General features: G+C 37.8%; 1 protein-coding gene and 1 long non-coding RNA gene across 7 annotated transcripts in view; one reads left to right on the top strand and one right to left on the bottom strand.

Annotated features, from left to right (window-relative positions):
* LRP1B (LDL receptor related protein 1B) overlaps nt 1-27,184 on the top strand; it is a 622,229-nt gene that overhangs the window by 235,477 nt on the left and 359,568 nt on the right. For all 5 annotated transcript variants that reach the window (XM_064435270.1, XM_064435269.1, XM_064435266.1 and 2 more), the window contains exon 3: nt 20,442-20,579. In XM_064435270.1, the coding sequence (XP_064291340.1) occupies nt 20,442-20,579 (138 nt within the window). The remainder of the gene's footprint in view (nt 1-20,441; nt 20,580-27,184) is intronic.
* LOC135309234 (uncharacterized) lies at nt 18,536-25,388 on the bottom strand. 2 transcript variants are annotated; one of them, XR_010369528.1, is made up of 4 exons: nt 25,227-25,388; nt 21,191-21,414; nt 20,923-20,985; nt 18,536-18,762 (listed from the first exon to the last, which is right to left on the bottom strand). It is a non-coding gene; the product is annotated as an uncharacterized LOC135309234 (long non-coding RNA). The 2 variants fall into 2 exon arrangements; XR_010369527.1 differs by having other exon boundaries at nt 18,540-18,762; nt 21,311-21,414.

Here is a 27,184-nt window from a genome sequence, read left to right as displayed (position 1 = left end):
CTAAATATGATCATTACAGCCAGGTAAAAGGGTCTATATTTCTGGGATACTTTGCTCCTGGGAAACAGTCCCCCTGCCATCCATCAGCTTTTCCTACTTGAAAAGCAGCCTTAATGAGGCTCAGTTTTAATGGTGTAGGTCATCTTTACCTGCATCTATTTTATAGCCCTATAATTGCCTTGATTTCTGTCAACTTACTCGTGATTTATGTTGCTATAAATAAATAAAGAACAAATATTAACTAATACAGCCAGACAATCTCCATGCAATTATATAGATGTGAGCTGGATTAGCCTCTCAGCATCCCACTTGAAAGTCTGGACTAAAGAACATCAGGTGTTTTACAGAAAGGTTAGAGAATATGAATAGCTCGAAACAGAAGAAAAAATTCAATTATGAGCCTAATAAACAAATTACCCAAAGTTGTGTTGTGTGTGCTCTTAGTATGCAGTGAATTATGCATGATCTAGCAGGCATTTTTTTGCTTTTCCTCTATATTTGATTACTTGAATTTAATAATTTACGTACTCTCCATCAACACACCCTTGGGAACCCTCATGTGATGTTTCCCAAATTAAAGCCTCATTGGTTATGTTAAATGAAGCTAAATATATAATTCAGAAAAATGAGAAGGACCAACCAATATTGACAACTCCTCCTGGAATTCAGGGTTTGGAATAAAACTCACATTGAAATCTCCAGCTACACTTTGTTGGAAGATTTTACCCAAATACAACTTTCACATTTTTCCATTAATATTTCTGGACGATTTGTATAATTATATGCATTTGTGGAGGGAATTACAGGGTGTCATAGTACAGTAAACATTTTATTTGAAGCAAGTGGCAACTGTGAGTATCATAAATGTATTAAACCATTTGTCCTTATTTCATGTTCTTATTTCAATAGAACCTTAGTGTAGAAAGGTTCTATTCCATAAAAATTAAAGCTAATTGTACTTTAATTTATATCTTTAATTTAAAACAACATTTAGTTTAAAGGTAAATGCGCTGTGGTTCTGCAGGCATTCATCTCTAATCTGTGTATTCCACATGGATGTGAATGATTTGTCCAGGAGTTGTGTATGTTGTTTCAAGCTGATAAGTTGTTATTTTGAACTTCTTTTAAATAGTTTTGCATAAGTAGAATAATTAATCAGGCCATCACAGCAGCATTTTGTTGTTGTGTCTTCTACTTGCTACTCCACTCTGGCTTTTTTGGATGTCTGCTGGTATTTTTACTATTGTTTTTCTCTCAGCTTGTCCTTTGATTACATTGCTCGTTCAGATTAAAGATTGTTTTCTGCCAAGAACCCAGATCAGGTGTGTCTCTACAAAAGCATTAAAAAAAAATCAACTACAAATACACGAGGAGCAGCTTTTGCTGAGTGATTTAGTAACAGAAAAGATTTCTCTCACTAAAAGTTGGTAGCTTTTCATTAAAGGGTCAGCAGCATAAAAGCAGCTGTTGCTCTTATATCCACTGAAACACTTATCAAACCAGTGCTCTCAAGCTTTTTTCTGTTGTGAATGTAAATACTGTTCTTCAGCCTTCCAGTTCTTTCTGTCTTCTTAAAATGATTCCACATATATTATAATGTATCTTTTTGCTGGCATTTGCCTTTTCTGTTTTTGAAGTCGCTGTCAATGTAAAATGGTTTTTCACACGCTTTCTTCATGCCTTAGCTAATGCAGAAAGAGAAAAATCAGTGGTGAGTGTGCTTCTTTATCCACCCTGTGCTCTCCCTTCCTTTCACAAGTAACAAATATCCCACCTGTACCAGTTTAACCAGTGGGGACAGGGCTCATCCCAAGTCCTCAGGACCACTGTGATATCTTGTGACACTGACACTTTGGATTTTGCAAGGATTAACATTTGCCTTGCTCATTTTGTGTCAGATGTACGTGGGTTTTGATAAAATTGGGTTAATGAACTCAATAAGAATCAAGTCTCATAGTCTTGTCAGAATGTGGAATAATTTTAACTCACTAAGTTTGATCAGATGCACCTTATCTATAGAGTTCATTTGGCTTTTATGTTGTCCTTTTTAGTTTGCTTTTATTTATCATTTATTTGTTGCTGAAGATGTGGGGTTTAGATAAGAGAAGGGCAAAAAGCAGTTTTCAATGGGTAGAAATCGATTTTATGTCAGCATAAAAATTTGCCTACCTTGGCAAAACTGCCTCATGGAGAAAGGGGTAATTTTTTCTTCTTCCAAGTTTGGAAAATGACTTAAAACAAAGATAAGTTTTTCTGCTCTCTCTCTCAGTTTTTTGTTTGTTTGTTTGTTTGTTTTGTTTTTGTTTATGTTTTTCCCTCTTTACTGACTTTCTTGTTTTTATTCAGGGTTGTTTAGGCTTTAAATCAAGTCCCAAAACAGGTCAAAGCCTGATTGTTCTGCTGGCCTAAGGAATAAATGTCAGAGCTGAGGGACTTGTTCTCCTGAGCTTGTGTGTGCTCAGCAGCTCACTGAAGCTCTGCCAAGGAGTGATTCCAGTCAGATCTGACAATCACTGGAATCTCTGGGCATGGCAGCAGCTGTCCCCAGGTCACGGGTGACAGGGACATCTCTGGCTGGATGGAAGCTGATGTCAGGTCACTCAAGCAGTCTTCCCAGTTGTTGAACATAGATAAGCTCTGAATCACTTTAGGTGAAGAGAAAAAAAAACAACCAAAACCACTTTTGAGAGGGCACAGGGAGATCTAGGTGAAAAAGTGAGATAGGAGTTGGAAAAGCAGCTTGTAAAGGATTCAATTCCTTCACAGCATCAGTAACTAGAAAGAATTTAAAATTTCCTACTTGAATTTTTGAAGCTTGTTGTGACGATGCTGCCTTCAAACAAGAAGCCTTGCTTAAAAAAATTTTCATCTAAGGGATGGGACTGGTGATTATAGCATTGCCACCAAAAAAACCTGATGTGGGTTTGGAGGATGGCATGCTTGGCTGAGCTGGAGATGCTTACACAAATCAGAAGTGATAATCCATTTCTGTAACACGTGGGGCATTGTTGCCTTCCAGGATGAACACGATCAAACTCTGTCATGCTCGAGGGATGTCTGAGATTGCCCTGACTCCCCAGCATCACCACACTGCTACCAATTTCCTGTTAAAAAAAAAAAAAAACAACAAAACAACAACAACAAAAAAAAAGGCAAAACCAAACAAACAAAAAAACCAACAAAAAACCCCAAAACAAACCAAAAACCAGTAGGCAGGGTGCCTACAGAACTGCACAAGGAAGGGAGGAGGAGATTAATCAGCTTTCTACTGGGGAACTCTCAGAAGACATAACAGGAATTGAGGAGATTTTGACTGCCAGCTCTGGGAGTGCACACACATGACTGTGCTCTGGTTTTCTAACAGGCTGTGATTGGAAGAAATACTCTTCCATTCAAAAAACCCCAAAAAAACAACAACAACAACAACAAAAACTAAAACAAACAAAAAAAGCAAAAAACCTCAAAAACCCCAAACAAAAACAAAAAAGAAAAAATAAACAAGCAAACAGCTGGGAGAGAGAAGAAAAACTTATTTTTGTTTTAAGTAATTTTCCAAACTTGGAAGAAAAAGACAATACTCCTTTCTTCAAGAGGCAGTTCTGCCAAGGCAGGCAAATTTTTATGCAGGCATAAACTCAATTTCTCCCCATTGAAAACTGCTTTTCATTTCAATGAGTTGTAACATGGCTGTGATGGGCCAGGAGCTGGAGTTGTCTGTCAAGGCTGGAATAACTCTTGGAACATCACTTGTTCTTGGTCTGAAAGTTGCCTACCTGATAACAGCACCTGCTTTTGTATCAGAAGTGATGGGAGGTAAAAGGTTCCTCGCCCTTGTGAAAATTGATTATTTGTTTTCTTAAGTTCATTTGATATTGTACTAAAACCACAAAACAACACCAACCAAACAAAAACCCCAAACTTCATTAAAAGATGATGATTTCCTGCAAAGTGACAGAAAATATGGTTCTAAACCAGGAAAGAGTTGCAGTGTAAATAAAGCAGAGCCAAAGGATGAATTAAGCAATAACAACCACATCTCTTTCTAAGAGTATTTATCTGTCTGTGGCATGTGTCCAGCACCAACCAGATGGTATCTGAAATGCTGAACAATTGAAGCTACAGGCTGAAGGAGTCTCAGCTTGCCCATTAAAAACAAAGCAAAACAAAATTATTTTAGTTGCTGATGTTACTAAGGTTGTCCTAGAGCTGCAGTAATGAGCAGTGAAGGCACTTTGGGTATAGTCTCACAAATATGAACTGGTGCAAGAGAGAAAATTACATTGGGATGCTGGAATATATGGGCTTCAGTGAACAGGAGCTGCTGCATTTTTAAGTAGTTACTGTGCATGGAAAATATCAGTTTTAATTAAATGTTACTGAGCAAATGATGAAATCAGAAAGCATGGAATAATCCAGTGACTGTTCATCAAAGGTGTGGATAACTCAAGTTCATGTGCTTCTTCAGCTCCAGTTGAGACAGCTCTATTAGATTACAGCATTTTGTGGACAGTGTTCACAAAACAAAACAAAAAGTTTCTTCCTTTTGCATTTCTACTTGAAAATAATAATTAAAAAAATGTTATAATGAATCGGCTAATGAATATTAGCAACAGAAAACCTAGTAAAATTCTCATTAAAAATAGACAAGTTAAAAAAGCCATACAATTCTATAAATGACAAAAGGGGGCATACCAAAGTGTGCCTACATTTTGTTACAAAAATCTCCTTTGCTTTTACTAAGCTCAGTTGGGAAATGTGCTTTTCTAGAAGATGAGGGAATGATGGTAAAATGCAGAGTCTCCCTGGAATTGCTGTGGCACAGGCACTAGCTGAAGCTGCTGAAAACAAAGATGCGAAAGTGTTCAGAAAAAAAAAATGAAATCTTAGCAGTAAATAGAGTTTTAGAAGTGAGATGAAATAGGTCTGAAGGAAAATAAAAAAGGGCTATTAATAGTGTGTGGTTGGTGGACTGAGAAGACTGAGCCACCATTGTGAATACACATCAAGAGGAAAATTGTATTTAGTTAACATTTAGATTTCTTTCTTCAGATATAAAAGGACACTAATTGTATAATTCACAGTTCATGTTCAGAAAAGGGAGAGATTTGCTCTGAATTAAAAGTCATGCTATGAAACAGCCGGGCAGGAGCGAAATTGGCAGCTCTGCACAATAGGCCAAGCATGAATTCCATTATCCCCATGGCACGGAAAGCAGAGCTCGCTGCACACTGCCCAAAACTGTGTAAAAGTCAAAGTGTGGAACAGGGAGGAGGATGTTCAGCACAGCAATTAGTCAGCAAGTAACATAACCCCCCCAAAAAAGGAGCCCAGTGATGAATCAAAAGCTGTGCCTGTCTTGAAATCCACCTTTTAAACCAGTTCAAATCCTGGCAGTTGATGTACAGAATTCTAATAATCTGATAAACTAAATTTGAAGATGTAAAACTTAAACTTTGAATAATTTCTTGAGAACAATGGATTTTTGGGAACTGAGAATGCCTCAAGACTTTAAGTAGCTTAAAAATAGGTTTCTGCTTTGAGGAACTTAAGTCTAGGACTTTTTTCTTTTTGCTCAGAAGCCATGACAATTTCTCTAAAAGCTCAACTGGGAACTAAAGAAGTTCACTTAGACCTGTGACTGAAAATCTTTCAGGTAATAGCTGGTTGTGTCTGCACACCAGTAAATACACAGGGAAACAATGTGAGTACTGACAGGGCTTTGGGACTTTTATGGAGCTCTACAAATCTCCCTCTTGTTTATCTTCCAACACATAAAGGTGCCTTCATGGAAGGAAATAAATGATCCATTTATCTATTTGTGGACATACAAATACATCCATTGAATATATAGATATGTCAGACCTTATTTTTTCAACTCATTTAAATTAGGAAAGAAACTATTTTCCTACTCATCAATCAAAGCCTTTCAGCAAGCACTATAGGTCTTTAAAAAAAAAGTGCACAAAAATGTTATAGCAGATGAAGATCTTGAGGGGGTTGGCTTTGTTTTTATATTTTTTCCCCATTTGCTGCATGTGTCTGTTGCCTAATTTCTTGTCTCTTGATGGCATCTCTCCCCACAGCAGGAGGGTTGGAGCTAAATCATCTTTAAAGTCCCTTTCAACCCAAAACATCTTGTGATTTTTCTCTGCCTCTGATCCTGGGTTATGCTTCCAGTATTCCTTTGTCTATGCAGATATGTTCAAAGTAACACCATTTTTCATTTTATTTTCTCCTTGATGTCTGTACTGACTGATGGATTCTGTAGCTGCTCTGCAGGCAGTGTGAGGGGGAGAAACTTTGTAAACTAATATTTACATGAGGCACTGCCTGGAGCAAGGAGCCTCACAACTGTTTTATGAAAGTGAGTGGGAAAAGCACTTCTGTTTAACTGCAGAATAAAGGCCTTGAAATGGGTTTGGACACTGGCTCATAGCATGGGAAGGTCACTCGTTATTGTTCCTCTGACAAGAGAGTATTACCTTGAGCAAACCTGAGACAGGCAAAGTTGATGAATAAGATTCCAAGGAATACATCTGAAAAGCAGGCAATATATCTGCTAGGAAAAACGGGGCCAATTCTTTGATATTGTGATCTCAGCTTCAATAACTTTCTTTTAATGTATAAAATAAATGCACCAGGGTAAAGCCTGTGACTGCCAGGCAAAGGCATGCGAATAGCAGAACATAAGTCAGGACTAAAGAAATGCTTAAAAGTGCATTTTTTAAAATAAAACTCAAAAAAACAAAGACCACCAGGAGGCAGAGATAACAAAAATGGGAGAAAGGTCCTCCAAACAGCATATTGAATATATATAAAAACTTTTTTTTTCTTCCATAAAAGCATCCAAGGCACAATAGCAGAGAGAATGGGAAACATCACCTTTTAAATATTTGTTGTAGTTAAGAGGTCCCAAGACAGAGACCATTCTTTATGGTGTAGACTTCTACTTTTTAATCATATCTAGCATGGGAAAAAAATGAAAAAAAGCATCTGTGAGAAAGGGCATGAATAAAAGATACATTTAAAATGCTTCCCTCCAACTCCATTGTTTACTTAAACTCTTTATAATTGAGACATCTGGGTCAAAGATCAGGATAAAAAAAAAAAAAAAAAGAGAAAAATTCCTACTTCTTTTAAAATTGAAACAAATTTCAATGGCACTAGAATGAAACATCATTTTTGAACCAGCAAAACGGGGATAAAATGTTATCCCAGCTACTGATCTTCTTAGAAGGACATCAGAAAAATCTCAGACAGAAGGGGTGACTCCACCGTCACTGATGGACAGTGAAACCAGCACAATTGATTTTGGGTCTGGTTTTAGTCAGAGGACAAATGCAAGTTTCACTATGAAGAGGCCATGACATTTTTCCTTTTTTAAAGCAAGACTAGCAAGGTAAAAATGGATATTTGGGCACAACTCTGGATCCCTACAGGCTTTGTTCTTGCAAATGAGGTCTTTTCACAGAGCAAACTGCTGTGGGGTGTTTGTGCAGCAATGGGAGAGGTCTGGAAAAGGAGACTGTGGCAATGCACCTACTCCTTCTGCAGTCAAACACTGAAGGACAGTACAAATTCTACACTCCAGCTTCCTTAACCTGCAATTCAGGTCTTTGCCCTGCAAAAAACAAACAATATTCAGTCTCCTCTTGGAGCAATAAGAGCCATTGGTGTAGATACAGCCCTCAAAGCCCAGCTTGATCCCAGCTGGAATTAATGATAAAGAGAAATTAATTATTTTGTAGTTAGTTTGTGGCAGCTGAGTTCTCATCTATTCCATGATGCTTCTGTGTGTTGTGCAAACACCTCCCTTTCCAGCTCCTCAAGGTGCTTCTGCATAATAGTGCTTTGAACTGAAAGGAAATTTCACTCATGGAATTTAGGAGACTTTTCTAGTCTTAACATTGAATTTAGCTGTCCAAATTTCATCCAGTTTCACTCCACATGCTCTGGATCTAGACCCAGAACTTTTTGTAGGTGTGAGAGGTAATAAACAGACAGAAAAATAAATATTTGCAAAATATAGATATATATTTTTTAAAGCAAAATATCTATGGATACCATTGAGTGCTTTACTTAGGAAAGAAATAAAATACATTTATCTGTGAGAAGCTGAATGTTAAAAAGATGTGAATGGGTGATAACTAAAATCACATCCTGCTCTTGTGGAAGCTGCCTAAGGTTGATAGGAGTTGAGCATGGATGAAAACTAAGCAGTGCTGAGAAAACGAACACAATTCTGTTACTTTTTAGGTTCTAGCCCAGAAGTATAAAGCACAAAGGCAAACTGTGGAGATTAACAGGATAACATTGTCAATGTAGCAGGCTCTAAATTGAATCCTTTAAATATATGTGTCCTAAAAGTGCTTAGGAATGTATTCAGGTAAAATATGAATATTACAGTCTTTTCTTTCTGAGCTGCTCTCATCAGAATGAAGTGACTTTTGTGCTTCACCAAATGCCAGAGCACAGCAGATGGGTTCACTAAACACAAAAGGAATTTCTTGAGATTATATTCAAGTAAATGAGTTTCTTCTCCTAGAACCTGTCTGTAAAGGGTGTAAATGATTCTGACAGCACTCAGACTCACCCGTGTCTCTTCTGTAGTTATCAAATATAGAATTTCTGTCATTATTTAGTCAACCATTGTAGACTTGAAAAAAACCCAAAAAACACCAATACCCCACCAATATCTGTTATGTACTGTCATTTTCCTGGAAAATTTCTGCTTTCTATTTCAAGTGAACAATAAATGTCCCTACTCTAAAGATACTTAAATTGCAGCACTTATTCCCAGCTGCACTGAGCCTATCCATTTTTTTAGGCACTGCTGATTCTCAGCAAGAATTACTGAATACTGAGTCACTGGTAATATTTTGGAACCATGTCTTAAATTTTTTGTAAGGCTTTTTTATATATAAAATAGAAAAATAATCAGTTTGATGTCATTCATGTAATCTGTTTCTTGGAAGAGGAGGACTCATTACAAAGTTGGACTTGAAAATACCAAGTTCATACCAGAAATTTCCATACCAACATGGTCCAGGTCTGTTTGTTACAGGTAAATCAGAGGAAAGGTTGCTATCTCTCTATTCAACAAAAATATAAAGGATTGTGGTTTTTTTTAACCATCATGAAATTATAAGGACAATTATATGATTTTTCTGTCTAGATCTGTGTTTTGTGTGTTTGTTTTTTTTTTTGGTGTTGGGTGTTTTTTTTTTTTTTTTTTTGTTTTGTTTTTTTTTTTTTTTTTTTTTAACAGATCTATATAAGAACTTTAGAATATTTGCTAAATATAGGACCAGGAATATTTTTTTTTGTCTGTATTGAACTTTAGCTATTGAGCCACAACGTGTTAGCACAAGACAGTAAAAAAAGTTTTAGACAGAAACTCCACTTTCATTTTGACAAAGCAGCATGTTCTAAGGTTTAGAATATTATATATAAAACCAGTGTAATATATATCTTCTTTATAAACCATTTTGACACTTTCTTGGGTTTGATATTTGAAAACATTACAACTATTCACCTGAATATAGTTTTAAATCTCGAGTCTTGACAGTTAAAGCCCAATATTGGAGGAAATAGTCTTAACAGCAATCATCAGTCCAGCTCAGTACACTCTGTTGCAATTATCTGGAAATCTTTCCACCACTAGTCCTATTGTGAAAGAGAGGAAATACTTTCCATAAACTGTTTTTTATCCCTTTTAGAAATAGAAGCATATCTTCATTTCTATTTTCTACACACTAATTTTACCTCACAATTAGTTTATTACCATAAACTTCTAGTTCAGGTACGTGAAATACTTTCTAAAAATAGTGTACATAGAACAAAAACATTGTGTTTGTTCCATGTCTATTTTACTTGGTAATTTTACAAGTAATATCATTACCATTGTAATTACCATTTCATAGATTTATGTGGAAGAGGTTTGATTTTATTTCAATTTCATAACAAGTTTTGTTGTTTTTTGTTTCTTTTTTTTTTGTTTGTTTGTTTTAATGGTGATTTAAGTTATACACAGGATTTTAATAAGGGCTTGGATTCATTTGAAGATTTTTTTTTAATAAGCCAAAAGGATGTTTTCTCATCTTGGAGTATAATTTTTAAAGATTATTCTGTGACACACACCTCTCTGATAGACCTTGATGAGTACCAATAAAGTCTGGATTTCTTGGTAAACACTCTCTGAAGCTCCCCATGATGGAAGTGATTTCCTTAGTCAGAAATGATGAATCTCATGGCTTAGCAGCACTATTTTTTGAGGAGAGGAGAGACAGAAGACTGAGATCATAGAATAGTTTTTTGGCATTATAAGTTGTAGAGAAAATGGTGCCAGATATGGTGAAAGATGGAAAGCTGAATGTGGTTTTTATTATTGTCTTCTAACATTTTGGATGTTTGCATTCATTTTTCTCTGTCAAAGTCTCTGCACTTCTGGACTTCCTTTACTCTTGAGTCCTCTGAAGTGTTCAGCTCTTCTAGGACATGATGGAAAGATGAAAATATCCTATAAAGAGTGAATATCTACAAACAGTAGATAAATAGTGAATATCTACATGCTCAGCTGAGAAGCTGTGCTGTTGGTGATGAGGGGGGAAATGTCTCTGTGCCTCTGCAGAACTCAGCAGGCAATTAATAGTTTTAACCCCAATATATTCTCTTTGCATTTCACATGAAATTGTTCTTGCTTCTTCAGATTTAATGCCCCAGTCTCCTTCACTTGGTGAGGATTCTGCTACAAGCCAGGCATGAATTCCTGGAAATTCCAGTGTTCTGGGCTATTCTGTTAGTGGTGAAACACCAATTTCTGTTTAAAACATACAGAATTGGACTGAAAAAGACATTTTAGAGCTCAGACACATCCTGAGCACTCCAGCTCTTTGCAGTTTGCACCTGCAGAAAGCTGCAGGAGCTGCTGGGCAGGTGGGTGAAGATCAGGTCTGGAGGTGCTCCTGCTCCTGGCCTGAGTTCAGCAGAATCTTCTTTCAGTTTATGGACGAGCTGGAGGTTTCCCCCTGAATTTCATTAGTACTTGCCCAATAATGGGGGAAGATCTGCCTTGAAAGGGCTAAAAAACGCCGTGGCTGTGTCTGACACAGGCTCTTTGTCTGCTGTTAGCAGGAGGCATTTTGGGTTTTGTGTAGGGAAAGTGATACAGCCAGGACTGAATCACCTTCAATAATGCCTCTTCAGAATTATTCTAAGAGCACAAAAATGAGCAGGGAAAGCTGTTTAATTTTTTGCTGGTAAACATGTGAAACTATTTTTCTCTCTGAATTGTAGCACCTATAACACTACAAAGCCTTTTAGAAGTCTCTAAGAACCATTAATCTCACATGTCCTGTAACCAATACAGCATTATTTTACCAGTTGTTCTAATTTTTTTTTTTTTTTTTTCCCATCTGAGATGTTGTTCTCCTATTTTTGTTACTAAGGAAGGGAAAGCACAGAGATGTTGTGAGAGATGGAAATTTTGCTGTGACATACACACCAACATATGCTATTTTTTGTTCCAAATGAAAGAAATTCCAGGTCACTTTCTAGTTATGGGCCAATACTAAATCAAATAGGACTCTCAGTGTCTACACAAAACAAAGCCCTGCCATTTCTCTTTTTGACACACTGTAGACTCCAACAAAGCTGATTAAATCTTTTACAGTGTTATATTTTGTACTTAGAGCAATTGAAATTGGTTCTCATCCTTTCAGTGCATGACTAGGTAAGAAAAAAACAAGTAAAACACTTACTTTAATTGGATGCAATTTATATGTCTGTGTACAAAATAAAAATGAATAAGTTTATGATTGCACACTGCCTAGCTTGGTTTAAAAATGCATGAGAACTATTTTGGAGTTTCTGTGTTAAAGCTGAATTAAACATATAAGATAATCTTTAAAATTAATAATACAGATTTTTTTTTTAAAGCTCAAATGCTTAGACAGTGTTGGCCCTCAAAGCTAATTTTCATGTGATTATAGAACACAGCATTTTGATGGTAAATTTTTATCCCAAAATCATAAATAAAACATGCATGTTGATACTAACATCATGTACTGTAAAGTCTTAAAGTATTGCAAATTAGATGAAAACTTTATGTCTTGCTGCTTAAAGTTAGGAGTTAAAGTATCAATGCATGTTCTACTCCTGTCTTGTTTTTAAAAATGTCTTGTGTTACAAATTCCATCCAACCATGTGAAATTTTGTGTAATGTAGGGCTTGAAAACTGTTTGTGTGTTTGAATTCCAGTTCTGCTGATGGAAAAGTGAGCTTGGTAAATTCCTTCTCAGTCTATGGACATTTCTGAGGTTGTGTGGGAGTGCATCAATGTTCGTAAGATGCAGGCCTTGGGTTTCCATCAGAGTTGGAATTGCTATGATCCACTGAAAATCTTTTTCTGAGGGGATCCTCTTTTGATACAACTTCTGTGTCTAATGAAGAGCTGAGCTGGAACTCGATGGAAAGATCTGTACAGACAGGGATGATGTGTGTAAATGTGTCACACACATTTTACAATGTCAAACAGACTTTTTAAAATGTCTGTTTGGGCTGCTGCAGAGCTTTGGGTGGCTGCTGCATCCAGCTCTTCTATTGCACGATTACGCTGCTTTACAAAGAACATTTACAAGTGACATTTATCCACTTTGGCTGTGTAAACATCCCTAACGTGAGCGCTGATGTGTTACACCATAGCTGGTGCTGGGTACTTTAATTGTTTAGGTAATTAACACTTCCGTTCACCTCGTGCCATTTTCTCAGTGAGACCCCAGCAGCAGCCACTGCTGTGCCACACGCAGACTTCAAGTCAAGGCAGCCTCGAGATGTGTGACACTAATTAAATCAAAATCTCCAAATTAAAAATAGGTTCCTTATAACTAATGAGGAGTGACCATCTACATGAGACAATATTCATTTTTTACTTCATTGATCATAAATTATTGCTGTGGTGTGTTGTAGTAAATCACCAAAAAATCCATTAGCAAAGCTTTTTTGTCCCTGCAAGTACAAAGAATATTAATTATTTTTCCTTCCTGAGAACACACTTTTTTTTTTTCCTTTCTCCTCATCATTGACAAATGTTTGCAAAGCCATTCCTTAAAAATAACCAGGGAATATCAATTAGCAATGGCTTTGCTGATGTTGCTACATACAAGGACCTCCCTTTATATTCTGATACATGCTACATTCAAGAGTTTAGGATTAGGTTTTTAATTTTTAGGGTCTGTGGCAAAGAGCACAAATTCTCTCATCTCTGTGGGAAGTTTCACTGACATCAGAAAAAAATGCAAGCACAAACATACTGTGTACTTTTGGTGCTTGTCAGTTCCTCTATAAAGTAAAGTTAGGTGTTGTGTTACCCTCTCCCCTGAACTTAATTTTCTTAATTCTTAATTCTGAACTTAATTCTTAATTCTAATTTTAACTTAATTCTGGTGCAGTGTTGCAGTGTTTCAGCACTATATATTTATTAATTTATTTATTACATTGATCTCCTCACACTGAGGGAATGAATATTGGAACTCCCAGGGCTACACTAGTTTTAGTTCCTCTCCTTTTTGCCATCACTTGTTCTTTGTTTGTTTCTGTAACCAGACAGGCTGCAGAGCAGTGAGGGTGAGGTAAGGTTTGGTGTTCCAGTTGTGGTCATGGATTTCACTGATCACCCTGAACATTGTTTCAAAAATAAAAAAAGCCCAACCCCAAACCTAAAAAAACCCACTTTGTCACTGTATTTAATCCAGAAATGGTTACATTCAGAGCTGTTCAGTGAAAAAATACCCCAGTCTTGTTGGATGGTAGGATTAGATGGAGGTTGGCTGAGGAGATGATCTTTTCTCCCTTTGCTAGGTAAATGTTCTAGTTTGAGACAATTTAAGGATGCAAAACATCCAACTTCATTTAGGAGTATAGATGGACTTACTGTTAATGAGTTGATTTTAACTATTGTCAGTCTGAATACCTGCATGGCTTTTATAGTTTTGGTGGCATCATTAATGTTAGGTGGAAACCCCAGTTCATTCAGGCCCCCAATTCTGGGGGCTCTTGTCCTGACCCTACCAAGAGCTCTGTTCTGCCTCCTGCCCCACCGCAGCCTGACACTGCCCAGAGGGATTTTTGGGTAATGATTCAGCACTGAGCTGCTTCAGAAGGATTTCCTCCGCATCTTTTTTCCTCTCCATCAGCTTCTGTGCAACCTTCAGCGCAGCTTTCCCCGTCTCCAGTGGCCATCAGCTCCATTACAGGAGAAAGGATGAGTCCTGTGGCTCTGTTAATTATTTACATCTGTGCAGTGAAGATGAGCAAGTGTCTGACACACAGAAAGCAGTGAGCAGGAAACAGAGCCAGAGGGGAAGTGTTTGCTGAAAAGCCATCTCAAATAGAGCTGACAGAGCTCTGTTTTTTTTTTTTTTTTTTTTTTTATCGTGGTTTGAAATGAAGTATTTAAAAAATCAAAGTTGTTGTGTGATATTAGATTTAGACTGTCTTGCTGTTTGCTTGTCTGGTGTGTATAAATCCACACAGAGGAAAAGTGTGATGCTCATAAAGCCAATATCCATCTGCTGTCTGCTGCACCTGTGAGTTCATTTGAGCACAATTCTGGTGCTAAGGGTGTCACAGGAGTCCAGGAATGGGAGTTTTGTGAGCCACTGTGAGCCTTGTTAAGCTTTACAGCCAGATAACACCTTGAGCTGTTTTGCCTGCTGTAACGCACAGAATTGGGAACTAACCTTTGGAAGGGAATTTTAATGTGGTTTTTAAAAATTTTTTTATTATTATGTGTTATTGACGGACCAAATTATATACCACAGAATCATTTAGGTCTGAAAAGCCTGTTAAGATTATTGAGTCCAGCACCACTGTGTTCACCACTAACCCATGTTTCCAAGGGTCACGTTGTCTTTTAAATGTCTCCAGGGATAGTGACCCCACCACTGCCCTGGACAACTTGTCCCAGTGCCTTTTGAGGCAGAAATTTTTTCTCAATATCCAATGTAAACCTCCCCTTGTGCAAATTGATTCTATTTCCCATCGTCTTATCACTCCATTTCCCATTGTCTTATCACTTTGGAGAAGGGAGAGACCCCACCTGGCTGTCCTCCCCTGTCAAGAGTTGTGCAGAGCCAGAAGGTCCCCCTTGAGCCTCCTTTTCTCCAGGCTGAGCCCCTTTCCCAGATCCCTCAGCCTCTCCTGGTGCTCCAGACCCTTTCCAGATCTCTTCCCTTCCCTGGACATGCTCCAGCCCCTCAAAGTCTGTTGTGTAGGGGGAGCACAAAACTGAGCACAGGATTCAAGAGGAGGCTTAAACTGATCCATGCAAGTCCTTGATGGGATTGGGAATGTTTGGCTGGGGTGGCTGTTTGGTTGGATTTAGGATATGGTAGCTGTTTTGGTTGGATTTGGGGTATTTGGCTGGGGTAGCTGTTTTGGTTGAATTTGAGATATTTGGCTGGGGTAGCTGTTTTGGTTGGATTTGGGATATTTGGCTGGGGTAGCTGTTTTGGTTGGATTTGGGATATTTGGCTGGGGTAGCTGTTTTGGTTGAATTTGAGATATTTGGCTGGGGTAGCTGTTTTTCTGCTGGCTGTGCAGAGCAGAAGGAGCTGCTGACATCCCCCAGGTAAAGAGCAGACACTTGTCACCAGGTGTGTGACAAGTGGAGCCATCACAGATGACTGCTTGTCAGACTGTGGTGACTCAAAGGCATCTTCTGATTTCTGAAGTTCTTTATTTTCTCTTTTGTTTCTCTTTGTTTTGTTGTTGGTTTCTAGAGTCTTAACTCCTCTCTTAGCTTTGTCATAAGCCATGACTTTTGTGTGCTGGAGCTGCATTTGCTCACTTGCCAACTCACAAAGCCACTGGTTGCCACTGGTTTTATTGTTTCTTTGAAGTGTTATTTTGGAGATAAAATGCTGTGTCTGCGAGGTCACAGTTTACACTTCTTGTGCTGTTACAGCACAATACCTCTGCTTTGCTCTTCTTTTCAGTTATCCACATCCTGCTGTAAATGTTTATTATTCTCCTTACATGGGCAGCTGAATACCTGATTTGATTGAAGGTGACTTCAAATTTATATTAATTATCAGTCTGCATGGTTGAATGAAGCATATGGATAAAAGTAACTATGGATAAGGGGTTACTTATGCAGCATAAATCCTTATTAAATATGAAATTCTTTCTTTGCATATATATAAGATAGCACAGACTAAGGATTTTAAGTAACTTCCATACATTTTTCTCAGTCTTTCAAAGTCTTGGTATTAGAAATGTGTCTCTAGTCTGTGTAAAAATTGACTTTATAAAGCAGTTGTGATACCATTAGATATCCCCTATGTGTTTAGTTTACACTTACATGGACTCATAACTACAGAAATTAATACATAGAACTCAAGCTTTCGTAAGAGTTAAAACATTTAAGTAAAAAAAAAAAAAAAAGCAAAATTCAATACAAAGCCATCTAATTTTCCCATAAAAACAAAGTCTTCACTAAGCTACAAAATGTCTTGTCTTGGCAGGGGCAGAGACATTACTTTAAGATGTTGTAATTATAAGTTTTCTAAAAGATAAGCACTTTTGAAATTCCTCGGTTTTGACAATGAACTGGGCAGAAAATAAATTAAAAACCCCACCTGTGAGAAGACTGCTCAATTAAAATTGTGTCAGATATTTTAACTTTGACCGCAAGTTGGAGGTTGTTTCTTGTTGCCAAGAGTGATTTTAAAGAATAAAGTTTTGAAATCAATTCTACAGATTTAAATGTCATATTCCACACTCTGAGTCCACAGTGGAAATGTTGTACCATCCAGCTTCCTTCCAGTGAGTGTGACCTGGTGTGACCAAATCAGAAATGGCTTTCCTAGGTGATTTGACAGCCAAAGCAATCTGGATCTGAAATGAATCTCTCTCCTGTTTCCAGCCTGTCTGCCTCTGGGCACAGGTTATTTTCTGCAGATTCAGGGAAAGCAGCAACAATCTGTGCACCTGGGCATGGAATGTGCCTGGCCTTGGCACCCTCAACAATCCTGACCATCACCCCCTGCCCCTAGGGAAGCACCCAGTGGCCAAACACCCTCCCTAGGGTTGGGACAGCCCTGCCTGCAGCCCTGGGGGTCTCCCCTGTGACCCTGGGGGGCTCCCCCATACCCCTGGCTCAGCTTCTGCAGCTTAGCTCCTTTCCCATTCCTCAGCCATCTGTTCCCAGACAATTACTCACAGAAACACTTGGATATTCTGCTGGCTGAGCCGACTCTCTTGAGCTGCTTGCATCCTCTTTGCCCTCCAAGCAGCGTCCCAGGATGAATGTTTGAAACATGGAGATGTTGTATTACCATAATTGCAGCCAGTAGTTTTGACTATTTTTCCACCAACTGGCAAGGCTAAGAATTATTATGTCTTTTGAAGGGAAGAAAAGACACCATCAGTCTTTTATATTCTTAGCATTCTTGCACTGATGTAAAATACACCGAGATTATTTTGAGGAAGAACACTTTTAAATTCCTTTTCCTGAAGTTGACTTGATAACACTGCCAGAAGTGGCTGTCTGTTAAAGGGAGAGTGAAGAGGAGTAAACAAGATAAAAAGCTACTCTTCTTTATTTGCATTAGACATTTCAGAAAGTGCAGCAGCTGGGAGGGATTCAGTGGGAGAAGCAAATGCTGCTTCAAAGGCATCACAACATGTAGCTTGATTTGACTTTTTAATTTTTTTAGTTTTTTTCAATAGGGGTCAGAAATTGTGGGTAGGGAGGCCTGCTGTCCTATTCTACTGGTGTTGATGGTTGAGACTTATTACCATTTAGATTTATTAGGCAGACAAAATAAGTCACAAAGCTTCTACAAAACAGGACTTTTTGGGACTGAAGCTCATCTTCATTTTTAAGTCAAGTTGCCTTCCAAAGCATGATATTTGTCACAAGTCAAAGTACAAATGAATTTATCACATGAATAAGGGAATCACTTCCAGTCTTCTCCTTTCACAAGTGGTGCACAAAGTTTCTCTCAAAACCAAAACAACTAGAGTAATACTTCCTGTAATGGTTTTTCACTGTCCCATCCTATGTTCCCAATCAAAGAAATCTTAATTAGGAAGTTCCTCTATTAGTATTTTGAGTTAGAGAATATATTTAGAATTTCACAATGTTTGTGTCCTGGAGGAATCTTGTGTTTTAAAAGCAAGTAGCATCAAATCAAAAATGTGACAGACAGGAATGTGTCAGACTAGTCTATTAAAGGTTTAAGTGTTAATAAGAAGTTCCTTCTTTCACTCATTAAATGTAAATATGTTTTTGTAGTTTTGATCACAGATCCAAATTTTTCTGTTTGCTAAAGTATGAAAACCCACGAGTCATCTAAGGTTTATAGTCAGGCAGGCACCATGTTGATCTGCTTCACAGATCTAATTTTTTTTTCAAAGAATATTCTCTGTTTTAGAAGAAAAGACTTTTTCACTCCTCACATTCTATCACAGATTCTCTAACACAAAGAGTAAGCAAGTTATTGCTGGCAAATCAGAGAATTAGTTTGTTTTATTCACATGTCAGGTGCCTTCAAGTACTGATGCAGCTGAGATGGGAATCAAATTCCACCTTGTGTTTTATATGACCCACCTGACACTGAGCTTTGGGCTGGCTGCTATTTTTATGCTTCTCCTTGAAAGGTCTGCAGGGTCAGAGCAGTCCTGGAGGAGTGCCTGGCACTGCCAGGGCTTGCAGGTGCTGTAAGGACATGGGATGCTTCATGGCTTGAAGTGTCCTGCCTACAGGGTGCAAAATGAGGAATAAAATGCCTAGAACCCAAACTCTCTGGTTCTCTCTTTCTCATTACCATAGTCAGCAAATCCTGACATCTAGGATAAATTTTGACCAACTTCCTGTTGTTAATTTCTTCACATATTTTTCTGAAAAATGCAGGGAGTATGTTTTCTTTGTGAAACATTTTAATCCATCTACATTTGAGTTGCGTGTATTTAACCTGGAGCATGGTGAGGAGAGTTTGTGCTTCATCCTGAGAGCACACAAATCCTTTGAGACAGGGCACATTCAATCCCACAGGCATTACCTTTCCATGCCTAGAGCCAGCATGCTGTGTCCCTGTTAATCAGGAATTCCTCAAGGATGTCATTGGTGTCCCTCAGGGGTACCAGGTGTGGGGCTGGAAGGTCAGAGGAGGGAGCAGGGCACCAAATCCCTTTTTCCTGCACAAGGGATGGGCCCTGCTAGGGGCTCCTGCTTTGCCTGGGGAAAGAGAGCACTGCCCTGTGCTGATGGGGGTTTTCTAATTAGGAGAAATTTTGTATATTAGATTTTTATTTAGTGGTCTGTGCTGAGAGGCATCTCAGCACATTTGTTATAGAAGTTGTAGATTCCCCTCAAATGGTTTGTCCTGCTGACTCCAAGAGACAAGACCTGAGAAAGCTGAGATTTTCCAGCTTATTAATTAGAGAGCTTTCAGCTACTGCCAGTGATTTCTGTCCTTCCTCCTTGAGTTAGTGCCTTGAGGGAGGTGAACGCATCTTGCACTTGAGCACTGTGCATCCAAGGATATATTTTCCCTAAAGGACAAGCTGCACAGACCCAAGGCTCCAACACGAGAAATCAAGGAGGTTCAAGTAGTTTTCCTAAAAAATTTCCACCCCTTTGGTCTGTGAGTAGCTAATGATATACAATGTGTAAATTATGGTTCAACCTCTAACTGAGCCAAACCCTTCAGACCTCTAAATGTTCTTTGCTGTGTTAAAACTCTCCAAGTCTTTGTAGTGGAATTATGGGGGAATTTTATCAGTCAGAACCATTTCTAAGAGATAACAAAAGTGATTCTCAGGAGTCCCTAAGCTCCCTCAAAACTCCCTGAACCAAACACTTCAGGGAAAAGGGGACAGAGAGAAGTGATTGCAGCTGGGGTGGTATCCCAAAGGGAGCAATCACAGCATCCTTGTCCTCCCACTTCCATCCTGGACTGTGCAGTTTCTGAGGCAGTCTCCTGGGCTGGAGCAACAGTTTCTCTTATCTAATGCAGCCACAAAGATGTGACAACTATATGTATTTTCATAAATATCTACAATTATCTGCACAGCACAACAGTGGATAGTAATACTGGTACCTATTACTCTTGATAGGACTCTTGATAGGATATTCACAGGTCAATTGAAAATCTTATGATGCTTTTTAGTGTCTGCAAAGATTATTTTAGCAACTGCAAAACATCTGTATTTTAGGAAATAATCCTCTGAGCCTTCATTTGTAATTACACTAATTGTTTTTTGATTACTTTATGTGTGGTAACAAGGCCCTAAAATCTGCCAAATGAAGAAATTCTTCAAAATGAACTAATACAGACTGTCACCCTTAACTTTAAAAAGGAAACAAGGTGCAGAACTTTCTTTGCCTTGTGGTGAATGTAAAAACACGTGTAAGAAATTTTCCATGTGTTCTTTAGGTCCTGAGGAATCAGATTTCAAGTGCAGCCCGAATTTCATCAGCTGCATTGGTACCAACAAATGCATCCACTTGTCCCAGCTCTGCAACGGGGTCTACGACTGCTCCGATGGCTACGACGAAGGAGTTCATTGCAGGGGTGAGTGAAAATTACTTAAATCCTTGAAAAACCTCAAATCTTCCACTGCATTTTCTTTTTTGAGTTCAAAGAGAGCCAGAATTTACTCCTTGGGAATACATATAGGTGTATATGTGTGTGTGAATTTATATAAAACATCCAAAAGCAAACCGATAGAATGATAGAAGTGTATTTTAATGAGAGAAGTGTATTTAAATTTAAAGCCTGTTTCAAGTTAATTTAAAAATATTTTGTGTGATTGAAATGTAAGCAAAAAACACACAGTTTTTGGGACTTTTACTGCATTACTTACTAAGTTTATATGATGGAAATCTTCTATCAAAAGAAGGAGGAGGAAACTTACTGAACAAAAGGTGGGCAGCACAAACAGTGTTTGCCATGATGAATTTTCTTTTCCTTATAACTTCTGCTTTAAAAAAATCAAAGAAAACCACTGAAAAATATATCAAATTTTCTATGAGCATTATCAATGAAATATATCAATATATATCAATAAATACATCAAATATATAAATAAAATATATCAAATTTGCTACGAGCAGTATTTTGCATGGAAACTTTGTTTCAAGAGGGTTTTATGCAAATAATCTACTGTCTAATAATGTACTCACCAAATTCTGACAATGAAAAATCTTAAATAGAAATTGGTGAAGGTCAACTATTTGATAGCTCAACTGAGATGAATTTTGAGGTCTGCATTGGGAATAGCTTTAGGGCCAAATCTTGGATACCTTGAATCAGTTATTTTTAATCAGCAGATTTCCAGATGAATGATTGTTGGTGATGTTCAACAGATCTGATGTTCCAAACCAGAAGACAGGTGCTGGGACTTCTGCTGCAATGCAAAATGACAATATACAGTGAAAGATACAATTAATGGTAGAGTTCAGAAAGTTAAATTAGAATTTAAAATTTTATGTGGACATATTTTCAGAGCTGTCAGAGTAAAATCTAAGCCCACACCAAAAATAAGCCACATTGAAAAAAGAAATTAAAATTAGAAAAAAAAAAAAGCCATCTGGAATTAATCAGTGCAATACTGCTGACTTCACAAAACTACAAATAGTTATTTTTATATAACCAGGTGAGGATACAGGCTGTCATAAAATAGATGAAAATTCTTATTCACAGTGATAGGAATCATTTCTTTTCTTGAAGGCTCAACTGTTTTATAGTCCTTGTTCAATGAGCATTACACAAAATCAAAATTTGTGCCAGCATATTGGATTTAGCACTGGGCCCTGCATCCAAAAAAACCCCAGAAGTTAAACTGGTCAAAGCACTTTTTGGCCTATACTGAAACTTCTTGAAGTTGCAGATGAGTGTTTTTTCAGAGAATAGTATTGATTCATTAAGTTCTGTTTAAATTTGCATTCCTCAATATTTCATGTTTTTCTGTAAATTACTCTGGATTAAGTGACAGAGGATTAAAAATCTTCAGTGCTGAATAATTATTGTATTATAACTCTCTTATAATTTTATTATGTTTTAAGTCATTAAACCACAAGATTAATGGAATCAGAAAAAAAGTATAGACTAAAAGTAAAATCCTATGTTACTGACAGACAAATATGTTTTTCTTATTGTATGTGTGTCCTGTCTTTTGGAATGTGATAGCACATAAAATACCCAATCTGTATTCACATCCTTTTAATTTATGCTCAAATACTCTTTGTAAGGTTCATGTTGATTCCCACTCCTTTCTTTATTATCATACATGAATATGAAAGCTTCCCAGCGGAAAAATTAATGTCTGCTTTAATAAATCACCATAGAATTTGGTAAAACATTTGAAATAAATATTTCTGCTAGACCACACGGAACACCTACATAATGAAATGTCACTGTCTAGGAAATGGTTAACAACTCATTAATATTAATTTTTCTGGCAGTTTCATATTTTCACTTGCTTAATGGGGGCAGAATTGAAAATATCAGTGGACACATTTCTGTCAACAGAGCCAAAGGATACAGAAAACCATAATTTTACATTATGATCCTGCAGTTTATTGCAAACAGCTGCAACTAGAGTGTCATTATGCTACATTCCTATATATCAAATATTTGGTATGAGTTCCTTATAGTTGTGATAATTGTATCTCTCTCTCTATATATATATATAAATATATATACACACATATATTTATTAGAAAAATATTTCGGTGACCTTTGAGTCATTCCTCATTACTTTCTGAGTCTTGAACACATAAGCCATATTTTGAACTCATTTTTGTGGCCAAAAGTTGCAAAGTTACGTCAGAAATCCACCCAAACCATTAGTTTTTTTCTTTATATTACTCACAAGAGTGGCATTATTAATTGTGCTGTAATTAACAGTGGTCATGTGAAATTTGTGTTTGAGGAAGACAACAGCAATTTTCAGTATTGAATTGTAAGGAGCCCAGCTGGTCACAGAGCTGTGTTAAAATCACCTCTTGCTGGGGACACTGACAGTGCTGTGTAAATAAATCACAGTCTGATTATAACTGATTTAAGGAAAATCAGTTATGGTTTGAAATATGGGTGTCACCAGGGCAAAGCCTATTTCAGGGCACAGGTAACTCCAAAGGGGTGAAATCTCTAAGAACTAATGGAGAAAATGCATTCAGTAGGTGGAATTATTCTAATTTCTTTCTCTAAATGTAACATTCTCACGTTAATTCATTATTAATGACCTTTAGAGTTGTATTCTGGCCTGCACCTTTCCCTGGCAAGGGGAAATATGGTCATTGCTCCAGTGTGAAATGGTAATGTATGGGAAATTTCAAGGGAATGGTAGTAAATACAATGACATTCCTGTATGATCATCTTTTATTTCAGGCACATATGCATTTTTGCAGGTGAATGTAATGCATAAATTCAGGAGAGGTTGTGGCAATATGAAATAAAAAATGTTTTATTACGCATGGTTGTTTCACATTATGTGTTCCAATGTCCTTCAGAGGAGAAAGGGGTGTGTGATTCACTGGATTTGAACCTCAGAGCATACAATAGTGATAAGACATCTATATTTGGTCATTTTGGACTTCTTTTCATTTTTTTATCTAATTGAAGAATGCTTTAGAGAGGCTGAATAAGTGAGAAATCAAAATATATATTAAGCCTTCCTATAAAGCTTCTACTGGGGCTGTTCATCCTTTTGAAAATCCCAACAATTCCAGCACAATCCAGCCTTGCTGAGTGGGGGGTTCACACCCATCAGCTCCTGGGAGGGTTGCTGAGGCTCAGATAGAATTTACCAGTGCCAAACCTGGAGCCAAACTTGAGTAGTTCTAGTTGAGGACTGCTCCAGATCTGCTCTTGGCAATTAAGCTTCTTTCTTTGACACACCTCTCCAGGCTTCTTTGGAGAGCCAGGCCTTTATTTCATCTGCATTTGCAGCCACTTCTACTGCTCAGCTGAGCAATGAGCTGAGAACTCTCCTGCCCCAGGGAGCTGCCAAATTATTGCAAACTGAACTTTTCAGCTCCAAGTCTTTCCTTCACAGGGTTTATCCCAGTATGGGGCTGGGGCTGGGGCTGGCTCTGGTTGGTTAAAGCTGGGCTCATGTGGCTGCAGCTTGTCCCGGACTGATTCTGAGGTCTTTTGAAGGCTAAAATACCTTTTTTTTTTCCTCCTGAAAGTTTTATTAAAGGCTCAGGTAAATGTCTTTCATGGGGTAGTTAGAGTTACCTGGCCTTGAGTATCACATCTATCACCATTAGATATAATTATTAAGATAATTACTAGAGAATTGCGGTCACAATCACATGAATCTAGTAAAGATGGCTTGTTTTGTTTTGTTTAGGTTTTGTTTAATGGGGCTGCAGAGGTGAGCTGTGCAGTTTTATAAATCAGTGCTGTATATGGCACACAATTGAAGTGGCATGCCAAAATTGGGATTTGGTCTGAGTTAGAGTTATAGGGAACTAAAACTTGTACAGAATATGGAGATCTCCTTTTCTAATTAACTATCTTAAGGTATTATTTTAAGTTTAGTAGCTCCTGGAATTTTTTAGCTTTCCAGACAGAAAATGTTAAAAGAATACTGCAAAAATACCAGTGCAAATAGAATCCTTCCAAGTCTCCAGATTATTTGGATCTTTATTAACTGTGAGCTGAACCATAATCTCTGAAGTCTCCAATCAATAAAATATTCAAAGGCAAACTTTGGATCATTTTGATGATCCAGAAAAATCAAAAAACTGCAGATAACACATTGAGAATTTTTGGCCAAAAGCTGTTCTGTTTTAGCAGCCTGTAATCAGGGTATTATTTTTCTGTTTAGGCTTTCTGAATGAATTCTTATCAGAAGATGAAGATAAATGCTGCTGTTACTCAATCATGTTTTGTTCTGGTCTTTCTACAGCTGAAACAGTGGGAAATTTTAAATAGTGTTTGCCAGAGGGGAAATACAAATTTCAGAATTTTAAGGACAATTCAGACCTTTCAAGAATGATGCAAAGGTATAAAACCGAAAGATATGGACCTACATTTAGATCCTAGTGTCCTAGTCTTTTTTGTTTGTTTGTTTGGGTTTTTTTGTTTTGTTTTGTTTTTTGTCCTAGTGAGGTTGTGTAACAAGGTAACAGAAACCCCCTGAAACAGTCAGGATTTATAAATGTCCCTCCATTTTCTCATGAGATGTTTTCTGGAAGTAATGCTCACCTGCATCAGACTTCCCTGTAAATTCATTTGATTTATTCTGACAAGCTTTAAATCACTCATCCTTTAAGGCTGTGATGTACAAAGCCTCACATGAGGTTACTGAATCCTTGAACCCCCAGGAAATCTCCCAGAGCTCCTGATGGACCAGTGGGGCTGCTGAAACCATCAGGTAACATTTGGAATGATTCCACTGTGACCACTCTGCATTCTGCATCAAGGTTTCCATTTGGATTATGAGGCAGACAAGAGGAAAAAGTGGGGGTATTAAAAAAAAAAAAAAAAAAAAAGCTCTCTGTTTTTGCTTTGGAACAGAGCTGCTAGTAAAGAGCTCTATTTGTCTGGCTGAAGGCTCAATTTGCATAGTTTAGTATCATGATTTCTTCTCATTTCAGCATCCAAACATCCAATTTCTTGTATATTACTGTCTTTCCTATATTTTTGCCTCAATAGAGCATGATGTGGCTCATTTAAATTAGCCAAGGTCATTTAGCCTATTCTACTGTCAAGACAAAGAAGTCATGGGCTTGGTGATTTAATAACTTTCCATCACAAAATCCTTTTGCAGCAAAGCAAATTAGAGGAGGCTGGTGGGGGAATGAGCAGTGGAAGACATTTGAGTGATGTGATTTCACCCTACCTTGATGGGCTGCTGCTGAGGAGTTTTTAGGCTAGAATTCACAAAGGAAGGCTGCTGTGAAGGTACCAGCATTATCTCTGTGGCAAATTAAGTGTAGGATTTAAATGTTTGGCCATTTATGATGATAATGTGTGACAGCAGATCATTAATTGGTTCATGGCTCGTAGAGAGTGTTCTGATATTGTCCACTGGAGGAGCAGTGGATGTCCTGTCTGCTCCCAGCCAGTGCTCCCATTTCAGTTGCAGTGTCCACTTTCCTGAGAGAAAATGTTGGCTACTGTTCCTTGCTGGTGAAATCAAGTGTTGGTCAGGTCTGGTGTCCCTGAATACAAATTTGGATCAGTATTTTTAGCACACACATTGAAATACATATGCTTTCTTCAGGGCACAGAAACCATGCAATAGCAAATGCAGTGTTGGATGGTTAATCCATGGAATTCTGCATTATGAAAAAGAGGAGTAAAGATTATAACTCAAATATTTTATGTTTCCAATGATCCTGTTGCCCAATAAAATGCACAAAGTGTAGCAGAGATGTTAATGTATCATATTTGAGATGAGATGATGGTGGTTAAGAGGGCCAGTTATTGGTTGTTAACTGGTTCATGGACAGGGCTGCAGAAACCCGAGGAAAGCAGCTACAGTCAGTGACTCAGGGGATGGCAAGGAATGATCTGAGAAATCTTTATTCTGCTTGCCAGGGATTTAGGTTAAATGCTATTTATCGTTGCCTGCTGTTGTTGTTGCCTGCTGGTACTGTTTTGTGGCTGCCCTTTTTTGAGAAAACAAACATTTAAACTCATACTATGAGCATCTCCTTTCCAGTTTTACTCAAGATGTTTTATTACCTTTCTGTTGATTAGTGTGCAGAGTTACCTGTTAATTTGTCCCTGTTAACAAACAAATAATCTAATAAAACTCCTTAAGGACTAAGAAATGCAGCAAGCTTTTTGTATGAATAAATCTCAAAGGATTTTTATGAAGATAAATACTCTGGGCATAATCTCTGTATCAGGAGTTCCAGACATATTTGCATGGCAAAAAAAACCCTGACGCTCCTAAACTCAGCCCGTGAGCAGGAATTGTAGCTGTGTAGCTGCTGCCTGGCTGCCATTAGATCACATCACAGAGTAAATCTTCAGTGTATTTTCAATATCCCGGCCTCAGGGACAGCTTTTCACCGAGCATGGACTGGGACCTGACACCAAATGCTTGTGAAGCTCTGGTAACCTTGAGGCGTAGGGAGAACGACAGCGCGGGATCTGTCTTCAGCTATCACCACCTATATTTGAGGAGATGGGATAGCTTAGACATCCTGAAA

Source organism: Passer domesticus, chromosome 10 (genome assembly GCF_036417665.1).
Source record: "Passer domesticus isolate bPasDom1 chromosome 10, bPasDom1.hap1, whole genome shotgun sequence".
In the NCBI taxonomy this organism is placed as follows: Eukaryota; Metazoa; Chordata; class Aves; order Passeriformes; family Passeridae; genus Passer; species Passer domesticus.
The sequence above is the reverse complement of the archived record's forward strand: the minus strand, read 5'-3'. Positions and strand labels throughout refer to the sequence as shown.